General features: G+C 41.1%; 1 protein-coding gene across 3 annotated transcripts in view; it reads left to right on the top strand.

Annotated features, from left to right (window-relative positions):
• Window positions 1–14,420, top strand: part of FOCAD (focadhesin) — a 138,089-nt gene that overhangs the window by 32,295 nt on the left and 91,374 nt on the right. For all 3 annotated transcript variants that reach the window (XM_075079255.1, XM_075079253.1, XM_075079254.1), the window contains 5 exons: window positions 951–1,155; window positions 3,425–3,631; window positions 4,085–4,172; window positions 4,869–5,071; window positions 10,160–10,417. In XM_075079255.1, coding sequence (XP_074935356.1) covers window positions 951–1,155; window positions 3,425–3,631; window positions 4,085–4,172; window positions 4,869–5,071; window positions 10,160–10,417 — 961 coding nt within the window. The remainder of the gene's footprint in view (window positions 1–950; window positions 1,156–3,424; window positions 3,632–4,084; window positions 4,173–4,868; window positions 5,072–10,159; window positions 10,418–14,420) is intronic.

Below are 14,420 nucleotides of genomic sequence, written 5' to 3'. Positions count from 1 at the left end.
TTCTGTCTTTTAAAAAACGTAATTATAAAATTTGATGACAACATTTAAAGGTTAAAAATAGAATAGTGATAAAATACTAGAGTAATCAATCAGAAATCAATTTTGATAGTTTTTTTTTTAAATCTTATGTTGATTTTAATTTTTATGGATGTGGAAAAATCGGTGCACCTTTGGATTGTTTTTAAAATAAGCAATTCTGATAATTTGCTTTGTCAAGATTTTGACTGCTTAGTCAAAAAAATGACTACTATGCATGTATAATTCGTCCATGCAAAATGGAAATTCATCTATGCAAGGGGAAAGCACAGATTGTTATATCTCATTGTAAAGAGGAGGTCTTTAAAAACGATGTATTCTTGATTTAAAAAAAAAATCAGTGACACAGCCTTATTATAAAATATCTTTAATAGTGAAAAAATACCTAACTACCAACAATTTCAACATTTCTTCATGCTTACCTCCAAAGAACTTATCCAATAAAGCTTCAGTGTAAGATACCAAATATTGTAGAGGCCTTAAAGCCAAATGTTTTCAGTGATTTTTGCACCTATATGTATGTTTTTATCATAAAAAGTATCTCTTTTCTCCTGTTTTCTGCAAGACTTGTACAAATCCAACAGAGTAATAGTACAGTGAAATTGACTTCTGTATTCTGTTGCTCTGAGTAAACAAATATGTTTATTAATCTCTTAAATTTCTGTTGGGCCTAGACTACATGATCAACAGTAAGACTTTCAAGCAAAAGTGTGTTTTGTTCTATTTAGTTGATTAGAGTATTTTTAAAATATCGTGCTAAATCTGGGACTTGTGAAGAGTTCTGTTAGATGTCTGAATGATGAAATGAACTGTGGATTTTTTGCTGCTGGATTGTTCTGAATTAAAACAGGGGTGGACATTTGTTAAGCTTTCAGTAGAAAGCAGCCTTGGCAAACTTTTTTCTCAAACTGCAGGACACAGAGTTCATGTGTTGGAATAATGGCTCCATTTCTCAGATACCTGTATTGCGAACCATCTCAGTTACGGGAATATGCTGAACTGAGAATGGGTTTACTTAAGCTCTTACTTCAGCCTTGTGGTCCAAAGCACAAAGAAGCACCCTCTGTGCTGGAATGCCAGATTCTTCAACTTCTCTGTGATTCAATTCCACACCTTCAGGTACAGTTGTTGCCTGACCCCACCTTTTACAAATGAATACTATCAAAGCAAACATAGTAGTAATAGTATTGTCTTTCAAGTGTGCAAATATAGCATTCTCTTCCATTTCCTGTAGACCTGGTTGATTGGTTGGTAGTACAAAAATCTAGCAAACTGGCTCTTTCTAATAGAAGGTAAAACTTTTTTAATTGTTTAAATTTGATACATCTGGTAAGGTGTAAATTGAAACACATGTTTACCATAATTATTTGCCATTAGTTGCCTAGGTAGACATAAAATAAACTTGTAGAGATACACGAGAGTGCAAATGTTGTTAAATGGTTAGTATTTGTAAAAACAATGCAATTTTTAACTTAATAGGGATAATATTAAAATGAATACAAACTATATGAGAAGCATGATTTAAGTACTCCTAGATATTCCTTTCTTGCTCTTTGTAAGAGAGGGATTAGTGGATCTGAAGACAAACTTAATCCCACTGGCATATGCTCAAGTTTTTGAATGTATTTTCAAGTTGCACAGTGATACTTGCTAGGAGCTAGGGATTTAATCCTTCTCTCCCTTTGGTTAGCGGTCTAGGGTGTCGGTTAAGGTCAATAGCTCTGCTTTGCCTCATGCTTTACTGTGACATTGGTTAAGCTTTTTTGTACCTACGTACTTTTTCCTTCCTCTTTAGTATTAGAGCAACATCTTCAGTTTCAAATATATTCAGTCAAACATGAGGTGCCATGGTATTATTGCCACAGAGAGAGGCTTTCATAATACGAACAATGTAAAGCTAAATAGGCTTGATATGAGGATATTTGGTAGCATCTTCCTCCTAAGGAATGTTACTAGTAAAGTCGACTTTCTACTGGTAGCTACTTTTCACAATCTTTTGGACAAATAATAATTTGTGTATACCCATTTGTCTTGGTTCAGGGCTGCTCTTTGTGATGATGGGTACACACTGACTTTTTGTAGTCCTGGAGACAGTTCTGATTTTGTCTTGATTGTACCTGAACATAACATTGTGTCCTCAATGTATGACAAACATTCTGACTTGGTAACAATCAGCCATAAAAATGACACTGAAGAAGACTTATAAAATTAGCTATGAACCTTTCTTTCCTCCATGCTTGTTGGCACTTCTTTGTTTTTGTTTACTAGAAATCTGTTGCATTTTTTTTAAAGTGCAGATTAATATTTGAATGTTTTTGTCTTGGCTGAGATACAGCTTTCACAATGGAAAGGGAAATACTTCCTCCAAGAAGCCTGTTTGATGGACTGTTTTATAACCTGTTAATTCCTTCTCCTCCTTTCTCTGAACATCAGGTTCTTCTTATCCTTCCTTTAAGCTTAGCCTTATTTAATCCTCTGTATGTATAAATATTGAAGTGCTTCCTAGTCATTTTGTCTGACAATATCAACCAAGCTGTCAAACATACAGCTTGTCACCTGCGGACTTTTCTGCTGAAAAATTCAGTGGTGATGAGGCTTCCGATTAGAGCAGATTAGGCATAGCATTTGGTCCAAGGGACTAAAAATCAGGATGTTATCCTTAATGCCAGCCCCAGAGTTTGGATTGGAATGGCTGGGTTTGTTTGGAACTGGAATTTCCAAGAGTAGAAATGCTCTCATCTGACACATTAGGATTTAGGCATTGTATCATTTAGGCACTTTAGGCAACCTGCTTTTTGAAACCTCTTTACTTGGCTTCCGAGTATGGAGATAATGCTTTTGGGTATCACACTTCAGCTTTCAATTTTTGAAAGTAGGTAGATCACATGGTGCTCTAGAAACAGATAACACCACTGCCTTTCTCTTTTGAGACATATATTAAAATCTTGGTTACATTACAGAGGAAATATCCTAGAGCAGGATGTTTCCATTACAAGAATGCTTACCTGCTGTATGAAATTCCCACACAATTTGTTTTATGTTGGTGAGAAAATCCAGAGAGCTGAATTAATCTGCTGTTTCTTTTGAGGAGAAAGGGATTTTTCTCACCAGTTACAAGAAGTCTTTTTATTCTTTCATTTGTTCCTAATTTTACTTCACAACATTAAATAGCAGTTCATCTATTGTTTTTTTCAGGGAAGTTGGATAAGAGATTCCTAGGTTTAGTTTATAAATGTGTTTCTTCAAAGTCTTAATGATATTTGCAATGGAAACATTGCAGAGCTAAAAGAACTGGTTCTGAACTTGGGGAATTCTGCATAGATAGGGAAAGGGAACTAAACCAGAATGTGCTTTGGTTTTGTTTTGTTTTTTAACTACCTCTCTACAGCTTAAAGACCTCCTGCAAGTTACAGAAGCCTTTTTTTTTCTGCAAGAGCTATTCCTCAGCCTACTGCGCTATCCTGTGTTTTGGAAAGTTCAGTTATCCCAGTTTTGTCTGCAACTGTTATGCTTCTGTGAAGTGTGTTTAAATGTTACAGGAGAATGCTCATCTTTAATCACCTTAATAGAGGACAACTTTGAGCTCTTAAAAGAGGTAAGAGTTCATGGGGGGAAAATTAAAATAGTTATTACATTTAAAGAATGTAATGTTTAAGACAGTGTTTAGAGACATTGATACATGGCATTCATCTGCAAGTGACCAGTGTTGTTTCAAAAGTTTGTAGTTTTATTTTCTTTGTTGAAGACCTTCAGAAGGCAAAAACATAACTGCTTCTGTATATATTGGTTAAGCTTTTAGTATGGGAGTTCGTTTGAACTGAGCTAAAATGGTTTGAACAGATTAGCAAATTAAAATATTGTAGTTACTCAGTCAAAACACTAGTTTTACACTCTTCGTGTTCTTCATTGCATGTGCTGTCTTGCTTTGCATGTACGCACTATGATTCATTAAGAAACTCCTTACAGAGTTTTGGTTGTTGCTGATTTGAACTGTTTAATGCCACTGAAAAACAAAGAAGACTTGAACCTCTTTCTTTTTCCTTTGTAGATATTTCCAGTGGAACAATGTATAATTGGGCTAGCACTTCTACTGCTGCAAACACCAGAAAGTCAGCAAAAGTCTCTCTTGAGTCTAGGTAAAGCTTTTCTTGTGAAAGAGGAATCCACACTCTGAAGACTATGTCTTTTCCTTCATGTTTATGAAAATAAGCACTGCGTTCTCCTGAAGTTGGACTGGGTGATGAAATTTTTTTTATAAGCAGTGTTTTTTTCTGAATTTAAAAAGTAACATTTCATCTAATGGCAGTAAAGATAAATTTTACTGCTACGCTGACTTTTTCCATAGATGTTACTGTGTTATAAACTCCCTGCTATCTTGAAGCTTATCTTTTTCATGTTTGAGTCAACAACAGCATATACTCATCTGAGATTCATGTATCCTGAATGGTTTCTGTTGACAGATGTTAAGAGAGCAGGCCTGATAGTCATGGTAATGTTTGGCTGAGCTTTTGACTTAGCAGTTCAGTTGAGTAGAGTTATTCCAGTAAAAGCAAATGACTGTGCTACATTCCATTATTTTATTTCTTGCTGCCATCGGGTACTTTGCTATAAAGAACAGAAATGTATAGGTCTCCAAATAGAATTGAAGTTTTTAAAAAAAAAATCTTTTGCACTTTAGCTCTAGTATGCACATACTGTAATTCTGGGGACTGTTACTTTGATCAGACAGAGTGTTTCCTAGAAATATTTGTGTCATGCCTAAAAGTACAAATTATGTTAGTTCTTTTTTCCTGATGTGATCTTTGTTTTTTTCCCCACCTTGTCTTAAACAGCCTACAAAGTCGTTTCCTGTTCAGAAACCCAAAAGGTTGCAATCACAGCCCCTGCTTTGGTGATGCCTGTGCTACAGATCTTATCGTCTACAACAGTTGGAGACTGCCTGTCAGAGGATGATTCTGGAACTACCAGGCAGCAGCTGGCTGTAAATCTTCTGGGAATATTACAGGAGGAAGGTGTGAAGGGTAAAAAGGAATTGGTAAAGTTATAAGGTTTTTTCCTTTTTTTGGGGGGGCAGGTAGGGGATGCATTTGACAATTTTGCTGCATTATGCCTAGCTGCTTGGGAAAGACTTTACATGTGCGAGCCTCTTTGTGTAATACATTATACGAAAACACTCAGAATATATATAGTCCATAAAACTAGACTACTGGTAAAGTGGAAGTGTGTTTATGTTCTAGAAATTGTTTTAGAAGATGGGATTTTTTTACTTTTAGAGACCATCTAGGTTAAAGAATTCATAGGACTTAGTAGAAAACAAGGTTATATATACTTAGTCTCTTTCAGAGTTGCTTTTCTACTCATCTTTATCCTTTTCCTTACCATTGTATGTGACTGTTAGCTACAATTCTTTCTTCTTTGGCTGAACAGAGTTACGGAGCACATAAGTGTCACTTAGAAAATTTCAGCTCATTATCCTGGATCTTTTTATCTGTGCTGTTGGGTTTTGTATTGTTTTTATTTATTCACTTATGCCCCACCTAGCTGTCCTTCACCCTTTTGTCCCACCTGTTCTGAGAACAGGTGACAACAAGTCTCTCTGATCAAGATGTGCTTAACACTGGAAGCTAAGCTCCCTTTCTGCTTTACACTCCTGTGTGCTGGTTTTGGCTGAGAAGGGGTTACTTCTCCTCCCTGTGGGGGTCGGCTACCTTTCCAGCTTCCCGCGCTCTGCCGCATGGTGGTTGGGGGGCTGGGAGGGGCAGGGCCGTGGTGGGGGCGGCTGACCCCGACTGGCCAATGGCATGTTCATTCCATACCATGTGACACCATGACCAGTATATGGAGGGGGGCAGGTTGCAGCTCAGGAGCGGTGTGGAGTTGGGTCGGTGGGCAGTGAGCGGCTGCGTTTGTTCCCCCTCTCCCCTCCCTTTCCCCCTCCCCCGGGGCTTTGCGCCTCTTGTTGTTCTCCTTTATATTGCATTTCTGTTGTTGTTTCTTTTAATTTTAATTATTAAACTGTTCTTACCCCAGCCCACGAGCATTACCCTTCTGATTCTCTCCCCCATCTACTGGTGGGGGAGTGAGCGAGCGACTGTGTGGGGCTGAGCTGCCAGCTAAACCACGACATCCTGTTATGTGGTGTAGGGAGGGTGGTGATGTGACGATTTGGAGGCAGAAAAAGGTACCAGTTCTGAGTTCTCCTGCATGTCCTTGTCCTGGAGTCCTCTCCAACTTCATCTTCCATTTCCACAAATCTGAAAAGGCAAGCCCATTTAATTGTTTTGAAGTTCACTTTCTCTAAAGCCGACACTCCCAATTTGGTTCTGAAAGAATACTCTGATGGATGTCTTTAACTATGGAAGGCTGCTCGCTTCCTCTTAATGGGACTTTCTAGGTGGCAGCCTGTACAGATGTCTCTAGAGACCTGTTTCAGTGAGAGCCGTTCCAGGTACTTTAGTTCTCTGTGTTCTGAGTTAGCGGTGCATCTGTTTTCTTTTGTGGTGTTTTAGAAGTTAGTTTAATGTAGTAGCAGGCTACTGGGTTACTGTAGGACACAGATTACGTTGTATAATATTGGCTACCTGTAACAGAACGTTGTTGTACTAATTCTGATATTATCCTTGCTTCAAAAAGGATGTGAAGACTTTTCTGTTAAGGGCTCAAATAATTTGTGATGGCTTGTACTTTTTCTGTTAGCCATGTTAAACTGAAAACACATTACTTTTTGGTGGGAATTCTCTAACAGTCTCTTTACTTCTGTCTCAGTGGTTGATGTCCATGTGGAGTTTGTGTCAAGTAGCATGGCAAATCTTTGGTAATACATGTTTAGCAATGAGAATGGGGAGACAGATGCTCATTTTGCCTGATTATAATTTGTTAAAAGTGTGCCAATATCCTTTGGTTCTCAACTGAAAGAGGAAGAAAAATTTAGGATTTCTATCTAATGTTCCCATGGGTTCAGTCCATTTGTGTTGTAGGATCAGATCAGTGCTAAGAGAATACAATCTTTAATGAATTCTCCTTTCTTAGACTTCCCTTACACTGGAAATAGACAAGAAAAGAGGTAGGGAAAATAAAGGTTTATGATCACAGTGGGCAAACTTTTAATAGGAGTATTTAAGAGCAAACACGATTAAGTTACGGTATATTTTCACAGCATCACAAAACAGCCCAGGTTGGAAGGGACCTTGAAAGATTATCTGGTCCCACCTTTCATGGGAAAGGGAGCCTAGAGGATATTATCTAGCACACTGTCCCATCACATTTTGAAAACCTCCAGCGATGGGCACTCCACTGTGTCCCTGGGGAGGTTGTTCCAGTGAATGATTATTTTCACTGTAAAAAATTTCTTTCTTATATCAAGATGAAACCTGTCCCAGTGCAACCTGTACCCCTTGCCCCTTGTCCTCTCCATGTGGCTCCTTGTGAAGGGAGAGCCTCTGTCCTCTTTGTGGCTGCCCTTTAAGTGCTGGAAAACTGTGGTAACATCCCCCCTGAGCCTACGCTTCTCCAGGGTGAAAAGACCTAACTTAGAGGACAGGTTGTCCAGCCCTTTGATTATCTTCATGGCTTTTCTTTGGACCCTCTCCAGTCTGTTTATGTCTTTTCTTGAATTGTGGGGCCCAGAACTGGACCCAGTACTCTACGTGCGGGCTGACAGGTGCAGAGTAGAGTGGGATGATCACGTCTCTCTCTGTGCTAGTAATGCCCCTGAGGATGGAGCTCAGGATCCAGTTTGCCTTGGTTATTACAGCAGCACACTGCTGACTCATGTTCAGCTTGTTGTCCACCAGGCCAGTGTTATACAAACACTGGCCTTGAGCTTTATCTGGTATTTGAGTTTTGTATTGGAGCTGTTACTGTACTTTGGGTGCCACCTCATGGAGACAATTAGCAATTACACCTCCTCTTCTGAGGGGTTTCTCATGGAGGAAATACAGAATGACACCTTTGCTACCTTCTTCTATGATGTCTCCTCCTTCGTTACAGTAACTTTTCAGTATCTTGAACATCCTTGGGTAGTTAAGATACATCTGTTGGTATTGCTTTGGCAGACAGTTTCAGTTCTGTCTAAGGTTAATAAGCAATTTAAGAATATCATCCAGAGATCTGCCCCAAGGCTCGATAGCTATGCGTGGCAGGGTATGTAGGATAGTATGGGCAAATGCCTAAGACGGTGGGCACCCCCAGTGTTGTGGGACTTCACCCCTGAACAAGTGCAGAATCCTGAAAAACTAGTAGAGTATTTGGAGAAAGTGTGTTGTCACCCTGGCAACTCCAGAGAGACACAGGTCACTGCAATGTGCTGGGGTATTGAGAACCTCTGCTCTGTCAGCATTATTAGTAACTTGTTTCCATGCCCTGTTCAGATATGGGCCTATGTCTTCCCTGTGCTCCTGCTTACTGCTTATGTATCTGAAGAACCCTTTCTTCTTCTTGATGTCTCTGTCTAATTTCTGTTCTTGCAGAGCCTTATCCTCTCTGTTTGCAGGTCTGCATGCCCTAACAAGGTTCTTGTAGTTCTCAGTGAGTATGTGGCTGCCTTTCTTTTTTCTTTTGCTTTTATGCCCCAAACCTACATTTTCTTCAATGTTTTTTTTTTTGTTGTTTTCCCCAGCAGTGATGGTAATGGAGAATTGGTCTACCTGTAGTACCAAGATTTTGAAGAATGTTAGGATGTGGCTAACCTGCACTTCTACTTTGCCATTAAGGGATTTTGTGTATATCTTTCAGTGTTGGCAGACTGAAACTTTCTACCTAACCTGCCTGAATGGGGTGCAGCAATACAGTAAAAATAGGTGATAGTTTGTTTTCATGCAACTGAAATAAAGGGAGAAGGGCGTGAGTATTATTATGTAGCAAAACCTTTGGGGCTGTAATGTGGAATGGGAAATTCCAATATAATATTTCAGGCTCTACCAATTTTAGCAGGGTTTTTCCAGGCATCATAAACCGCCCCCCCAAAAAAAACCCACAAAAAAAAACCCCAAAACCAAACCAACAACAAAACAACCTGTAATAGTCTGATCTTGATTTCAAGTCCTATGATATTGTAGGGGCAGGCAACTAAGCAGTACAACTTACAGATCCTGAAGCTCTTCTTAGCCCACTGTATGTCCTTGGATAAAGTGTAAATACCTTTATCAATAAATGGCGATTTCACAACTGTATCCAGAAGAGATTTTTGGCTCCAAGTGGTCTTTCCAGCCAGAGAGTTGGCATTATAGATTGCTGATTTTTTCACATACAGTAACAGTAATGGATAAGTAATGGAATAAGTTAATTTTCATGTTATTTTAAAAGGTCATCTAAAATACCGTGGCATTCTACCTTCCATCAGCCAAAATAAATTTACATTGCATTGAACAGTGTGATTAAAATTAAATTGTGTTGTTTTGTGGGGAACAGTTTGTGCTACTCAGAATCTCTTTTTCCCTGGTAGTTTAAAGGTGAGTGGGTCTTGCCCTGTTGGAGTCTGAATTCCTTTTTTTAATGTTCATTTGGGACCTCTTTTCAAATACTTTCTTGACCTGATTTTTTATATAAATGCTCTTCATCTAATTACTGCCTGCCAACTACTGTCTTGAAAATGGAAATATATTTCTGAAAACATTGCATTTCTAAGGAAACAAAGAATTAGTAGGAAAGAGATGGTTTGTATTGGATTAAGCTTTTTTATTTTAATGAAAAACTTTGGAATTCTACATTAGTTTGCAGGAGCTTTAAAATATATATACTTTTACATATAGAAAGACCTGAGTTATGAGGATTCCTCATTTGTATATTACTACTTTCCTGCTTCTAAATGTTATCTTCCATGACTGCACCTATAGAACATTTTGTTCTGACAAATGAAACAGACAAAAAATATAAAGTCAGATTAACTTAAGCTGTGGTGTTTTAAGTACTATCAAAAGTCCATTTTAGTAAAGAAGTAGCAATACAGTTAGCAGGAACAGGAATGATGGATTCCAAATAAAGTGGGAATGCCTGAAGAGGGATTCAGCAACCCGTTCAATTTATTTACATTTATTGCATTTGGACCCTAAAAAACCAATCTGTTTTGGATAACAGAACTGGATTAGTTGATTGGTTGAGAATTTTGTTTGTTTCTTGTTCTTAGGTGTCCTGCAAACTCCTTTTCCCTATAACCACATCGTACAGCTCATTGTATACAACCTGGAAGATCATGGAGCTCATGAAGAAGTCGTCTGCAGTTACTACCTGGTTATCTTCAGTGAAATCGCTGCTACCTGTTACAACTCAAGCGTCTGCCCATGTTTTCCTTCTGCTGGCTTATCTACTGATCCAGGAAAATGGAGACAGTCTTCGTGATGTACTCCAGGCTACCACAGAAATAGCCAAGACTGATTGTTCTCAGGTGAAAACTTACTGTTAGTGGATTTTGTTGCAGGAATTGGGCTGGATTCTGCAGCCCAAGAGAGGCAAGGCTGCCACAGCTTTGTGATGCCAGGTCTGACAAATGGCAAGACTGTGCCTATATTCTCAGTAGGTAAATGCACATGCAGCACAGGTGTACACCACATACTTGTGCTTGTATGTATATAACACAGGCACACAGAGCACTCACAAGAGTGTAGAACAACACCAGAGGCCCCATCCTGCTCCACTTTCTGGCTGAGCGGGATGGGGGTCTGCTAGTGGGAATATATGTACAATGTATGGATATGTATTATATGTACAGTAGGGATCCCTCCAGCAATGGCGCATAGGTGGGTAATGTGCAGCGTAGGTGGCCGCTGGATCCCAGTCTCACCAGTTGCTGGTATCTGGACATGTGAGCCCCTGAGGCAGCTGGTTGCAGTTGCTGGTGCAGACTGTCCCTCATCTTGGTGAGGGAAGGGGAAGGGAGGAAAGAGGGCGACACCCTTTTGTGTGTCACTTGGGGCAAAATATGTATTATCTCTCTGTTTTGAAGTATTTTTCAGTTGTTCAGACTTAAGGAAAGAGATGGCTTATTTTTTGATATTATCTAATATATGTGAAAATAGAACATCAGGAAGTGAAAAGAGGTACTAAACCATTTCTGACTCTTGGTGACTTCCTAAATTATTCACTTTATTCTTTCGTAGTTACTAGATGTCATGATTCGGCCCCAGTCAGCAACTAAACGCCACGCAGCCTCTTGCTCACTCCCCCCACCCCTGTGGGATGGGGGAGAGAAACGGAAGAGCAAAAGCACAAAAAACCCCCAAACTTGTGGGTTGAGATAAGAACAGTTTAATAATTACAGTTAAAAAAAGTGATTATGATAATAATAACAATAATGATAATATAATAAAATGGTAAAGGGAAAAAGGAAAAAAAAACCCAAGCAACAGAAATGATACAACCGCTCACCACCCGCCGACCAACGCTGCCCGTCCCCAAGCCACGATTGCTGCCTCCCACCCCCAGCCAGCTCCCCCAGTTAACATACTGGGCATGACGTTACATGATATGGAATATCCCGTTAACCAGTTTGAATCCTCTTGCTTATCTGTGCCCCCTCCCCTCCTGGCTTCTTGTGCACCTGGCAAAGCATGGGAAGCTAGAAAAGTCCTTGACTAGTATAAGCACTACCCAGGAACAATGAAAACATCTGTGTGTTATCAATATTGTTTTCATACTAAGTCCAAAGCACAGCACTGTGCCAGCTGCAGTGAAGAAAATTATCTCTATCCCAGCTAAAACCATGACCGTATCCACCCCTTATTCCATATCATTTACATCATGCTCAGGTCCCATACTATCCAATACAATTTCAATAACCCCTACCTGCCTTCTCATCCTTTAATAGAATACATAGATTTCATTTATCATTCTCCTAGTCTATGGCCCACCCCTGTGAAATGTCCGTTGAAGTCATTTAGTCCATGACTTTGGGTTCCGTCTATTGTACGATTCTTTCAGAGAGGGTGTGTGTGTGGTGTTGGATTGTTGCCTGCTGAAGTCAGTCCTCGTTCCATCACCACTGCACTGTTAGTCCTTGTTCTATCACTGCTGCACTTTGCTTGGTTCAATGAAAGTTCATTTTTTATTAATTTGGGAGAATACCACCATGATACCATTGATATGGCATATAGCAACCATAGTAGTGGTGAGATACAACGTTATATAGCTATTAACAGCATACCATTCAGTTCACTGGCTGTTTTCACCCAAAATCGAATCTCCTTGAGGAATACACTGGACTCCTCCACCCTCCCGCATCACCCACCAAGTGCACCCAGGTCCTTGAGCAAAAGCAATCCCACGAATGGGTTTGCCTCTGCGTGGCCAGTTGCTCTGCTTCCATTGCTGTAACGGCCACACAGGGCATTTGCCGCCATCCAGGAGTCAGTATAGAGATAGAGCGCTGGCCACTTTTCCCGTTCAGCAATGTCTAAGGCCAACTGGATGGCCTTTACCTCTGCAAACTGGCTCGATTCACATTCTCCTTCAGCAGTTTCTGCGACTTGTCGTGTAGGACTCCATACAGCAGCCTTCCATCTCCAGTGCTTTCCCACAAGGCGACAGGACCCATCAGCGAGCAGGGCATATTGCTTCTCATCTTCTGGCAGTTTGTTATACAGTGGGGCTTCTTCAGCACGTGTCACCTCCTCCTCTGGTGATAATCAAAATCTTTGCCTTCTGGCCAGTCCATAATCACTTCCAAGGTTCCTGGGCGACTGGGGTTTCCTACTCGAGCCCGCTGGGTGATCAGTGCAACCCATTTACTCCACGTAGCATCAGTTGCATGGTGTGTAGAGGGGACCTTTCCTTTGTACATCCAGCCCAGCACCAGCAGTCGGGGTGCCAGGGGGAGCTGTGCCTCAGTACCAACCACTTCTGAAGCAGCTCGAACCCCTTCATATGCTGCCAATGTCTCTTTTTCAGCTGGAGTATAGCAGGCTTCGGACCCTCTGTATCCCCGACTCCAAAACCCTAGGGGTCGACCCCGGGTCTCCCCATGTGCTTTCTGCCAGAGGCTCCAGGTGGGGCCGTTCTCCCCGGCTGCGGTGTAGAGCACATTTTTTACATCTTGTCCTGCCTGGACTGGCCCAAGAGCTACTGCATGAACTATTTCTCGTTTAATCTGTTCAAAGGCTTGTCGTTGCTCAGGGCCCCATTTGAAATCATTCTTTTTCCGGGTGACTTGATAGAGAGGGCTCACGATCAGACTGTACTTTGGAATATGCATTCTCCAAAAACCCACAACGCCCAAGAAAGCTTGTGTTTCCTTTTTGCGAGTTGGTGGAGACATGGCTGCTATTTTGTTGATCACATCCATTGGAATCTGACGACGTCCATCTTGCCATTTGATTCCTAAGAACTGTATTTCTCGTGCGGGTCCCTTCACCTTACTTTGTTTTATGGCAAAACTGGCTTTCAGAAGGATTTGGACTATTTTCTCTGCTTTCTCAAAAACTGCTTCCGCTGTGTTGCCCCACACAATGATGTCATCAATGTATTGAAGGTGTTCAGGAGCTTCTCCGTGTTCCAGTACAGTCTGCATCAGACCATGGCAAATGGTAGGGCTGTGTTTCCACCCCTGGGGCAGTTGATTCCAGGGGTACAGGACACCCCTCCAAGTGAAAGCAAACTGTGCCCTGCACTCTGCTGCCAGAGGGATTGAGAAGAAGAATGCATTAGCGATATCAGTTGTGGCATACCACTTGGCTGCCTTTGAATCCAGTTCATATTGTAGTCCTAGCACGTCTGGCACAGCAGCACTCAGCGGCAGCGTGACTTCATTCAGGCCACGATAGTCTACTGTTAGCCTCCACCCTCCATTAGACTTCCACATTGGCCATATGGGACTGTTAAAAGGTGAGCAAGTCTTGCTGATCGCTCTTTGGCTCTCCATTCGGCGAATGAGCTCATGGACGGGAATCAGAGAGTCTCTGTTGGTGCAATATTGCCGCCGGTGCACTGTTGTGGTGGTGATCAGCACCTGTTGTTCCTCGACCTTCAGCAACCCCACAACAGAAGGGTCCTTCGAGAGAGCGGGCGAGGTAGACAGCTGTTCAGTTTCCTCCGCCTCCAAGGCAGCCACACCAAAAGCCCACTTGTAACCTTTTGGGTCCTTGAAATACCCTCTCCTGAGGTAGTCTATGCCAAGGATGCGCAGAGCCTCTGGGCCGGTCACAATGGGGTGCTTCTGCCACTCATTCCCAGTTAGGCTCACTTCGGCCTCCAATACAGTTAGCTCTTGAGATCCCCCTGTCACTCCAGCAATGCTGATGGGTTCTGCTCTTATATAGTTTGATGGCATTTGCCCATACTATCCTACATACCCTGCCACGCATAGCTATCGAGCCTTGGGGCAGATGTCTGGATGATATTCTTAAATTGCCTATTAACCTTAGACAGAACTGAAAACGTCTGCCAAAAGCAATACC

Source organism: Phalacrocorax aristotelis, chromosome Z (assembly GCF_949628215.1).
Source record: "Phalacrocorax aristotelis chromosome Z, bGulAri2.1, whole genome shotgun sequence".
Lineage (NCBI taxonomy): Eukaryota > Metazoa > Chordata > Aves > Suliformes > Phalacrocoracidae > Phalacrocorax > Phalacrocorax aristotelis.
This window is presented reverse-complemented; position numbering and strand designations above follow the sequence as displayed.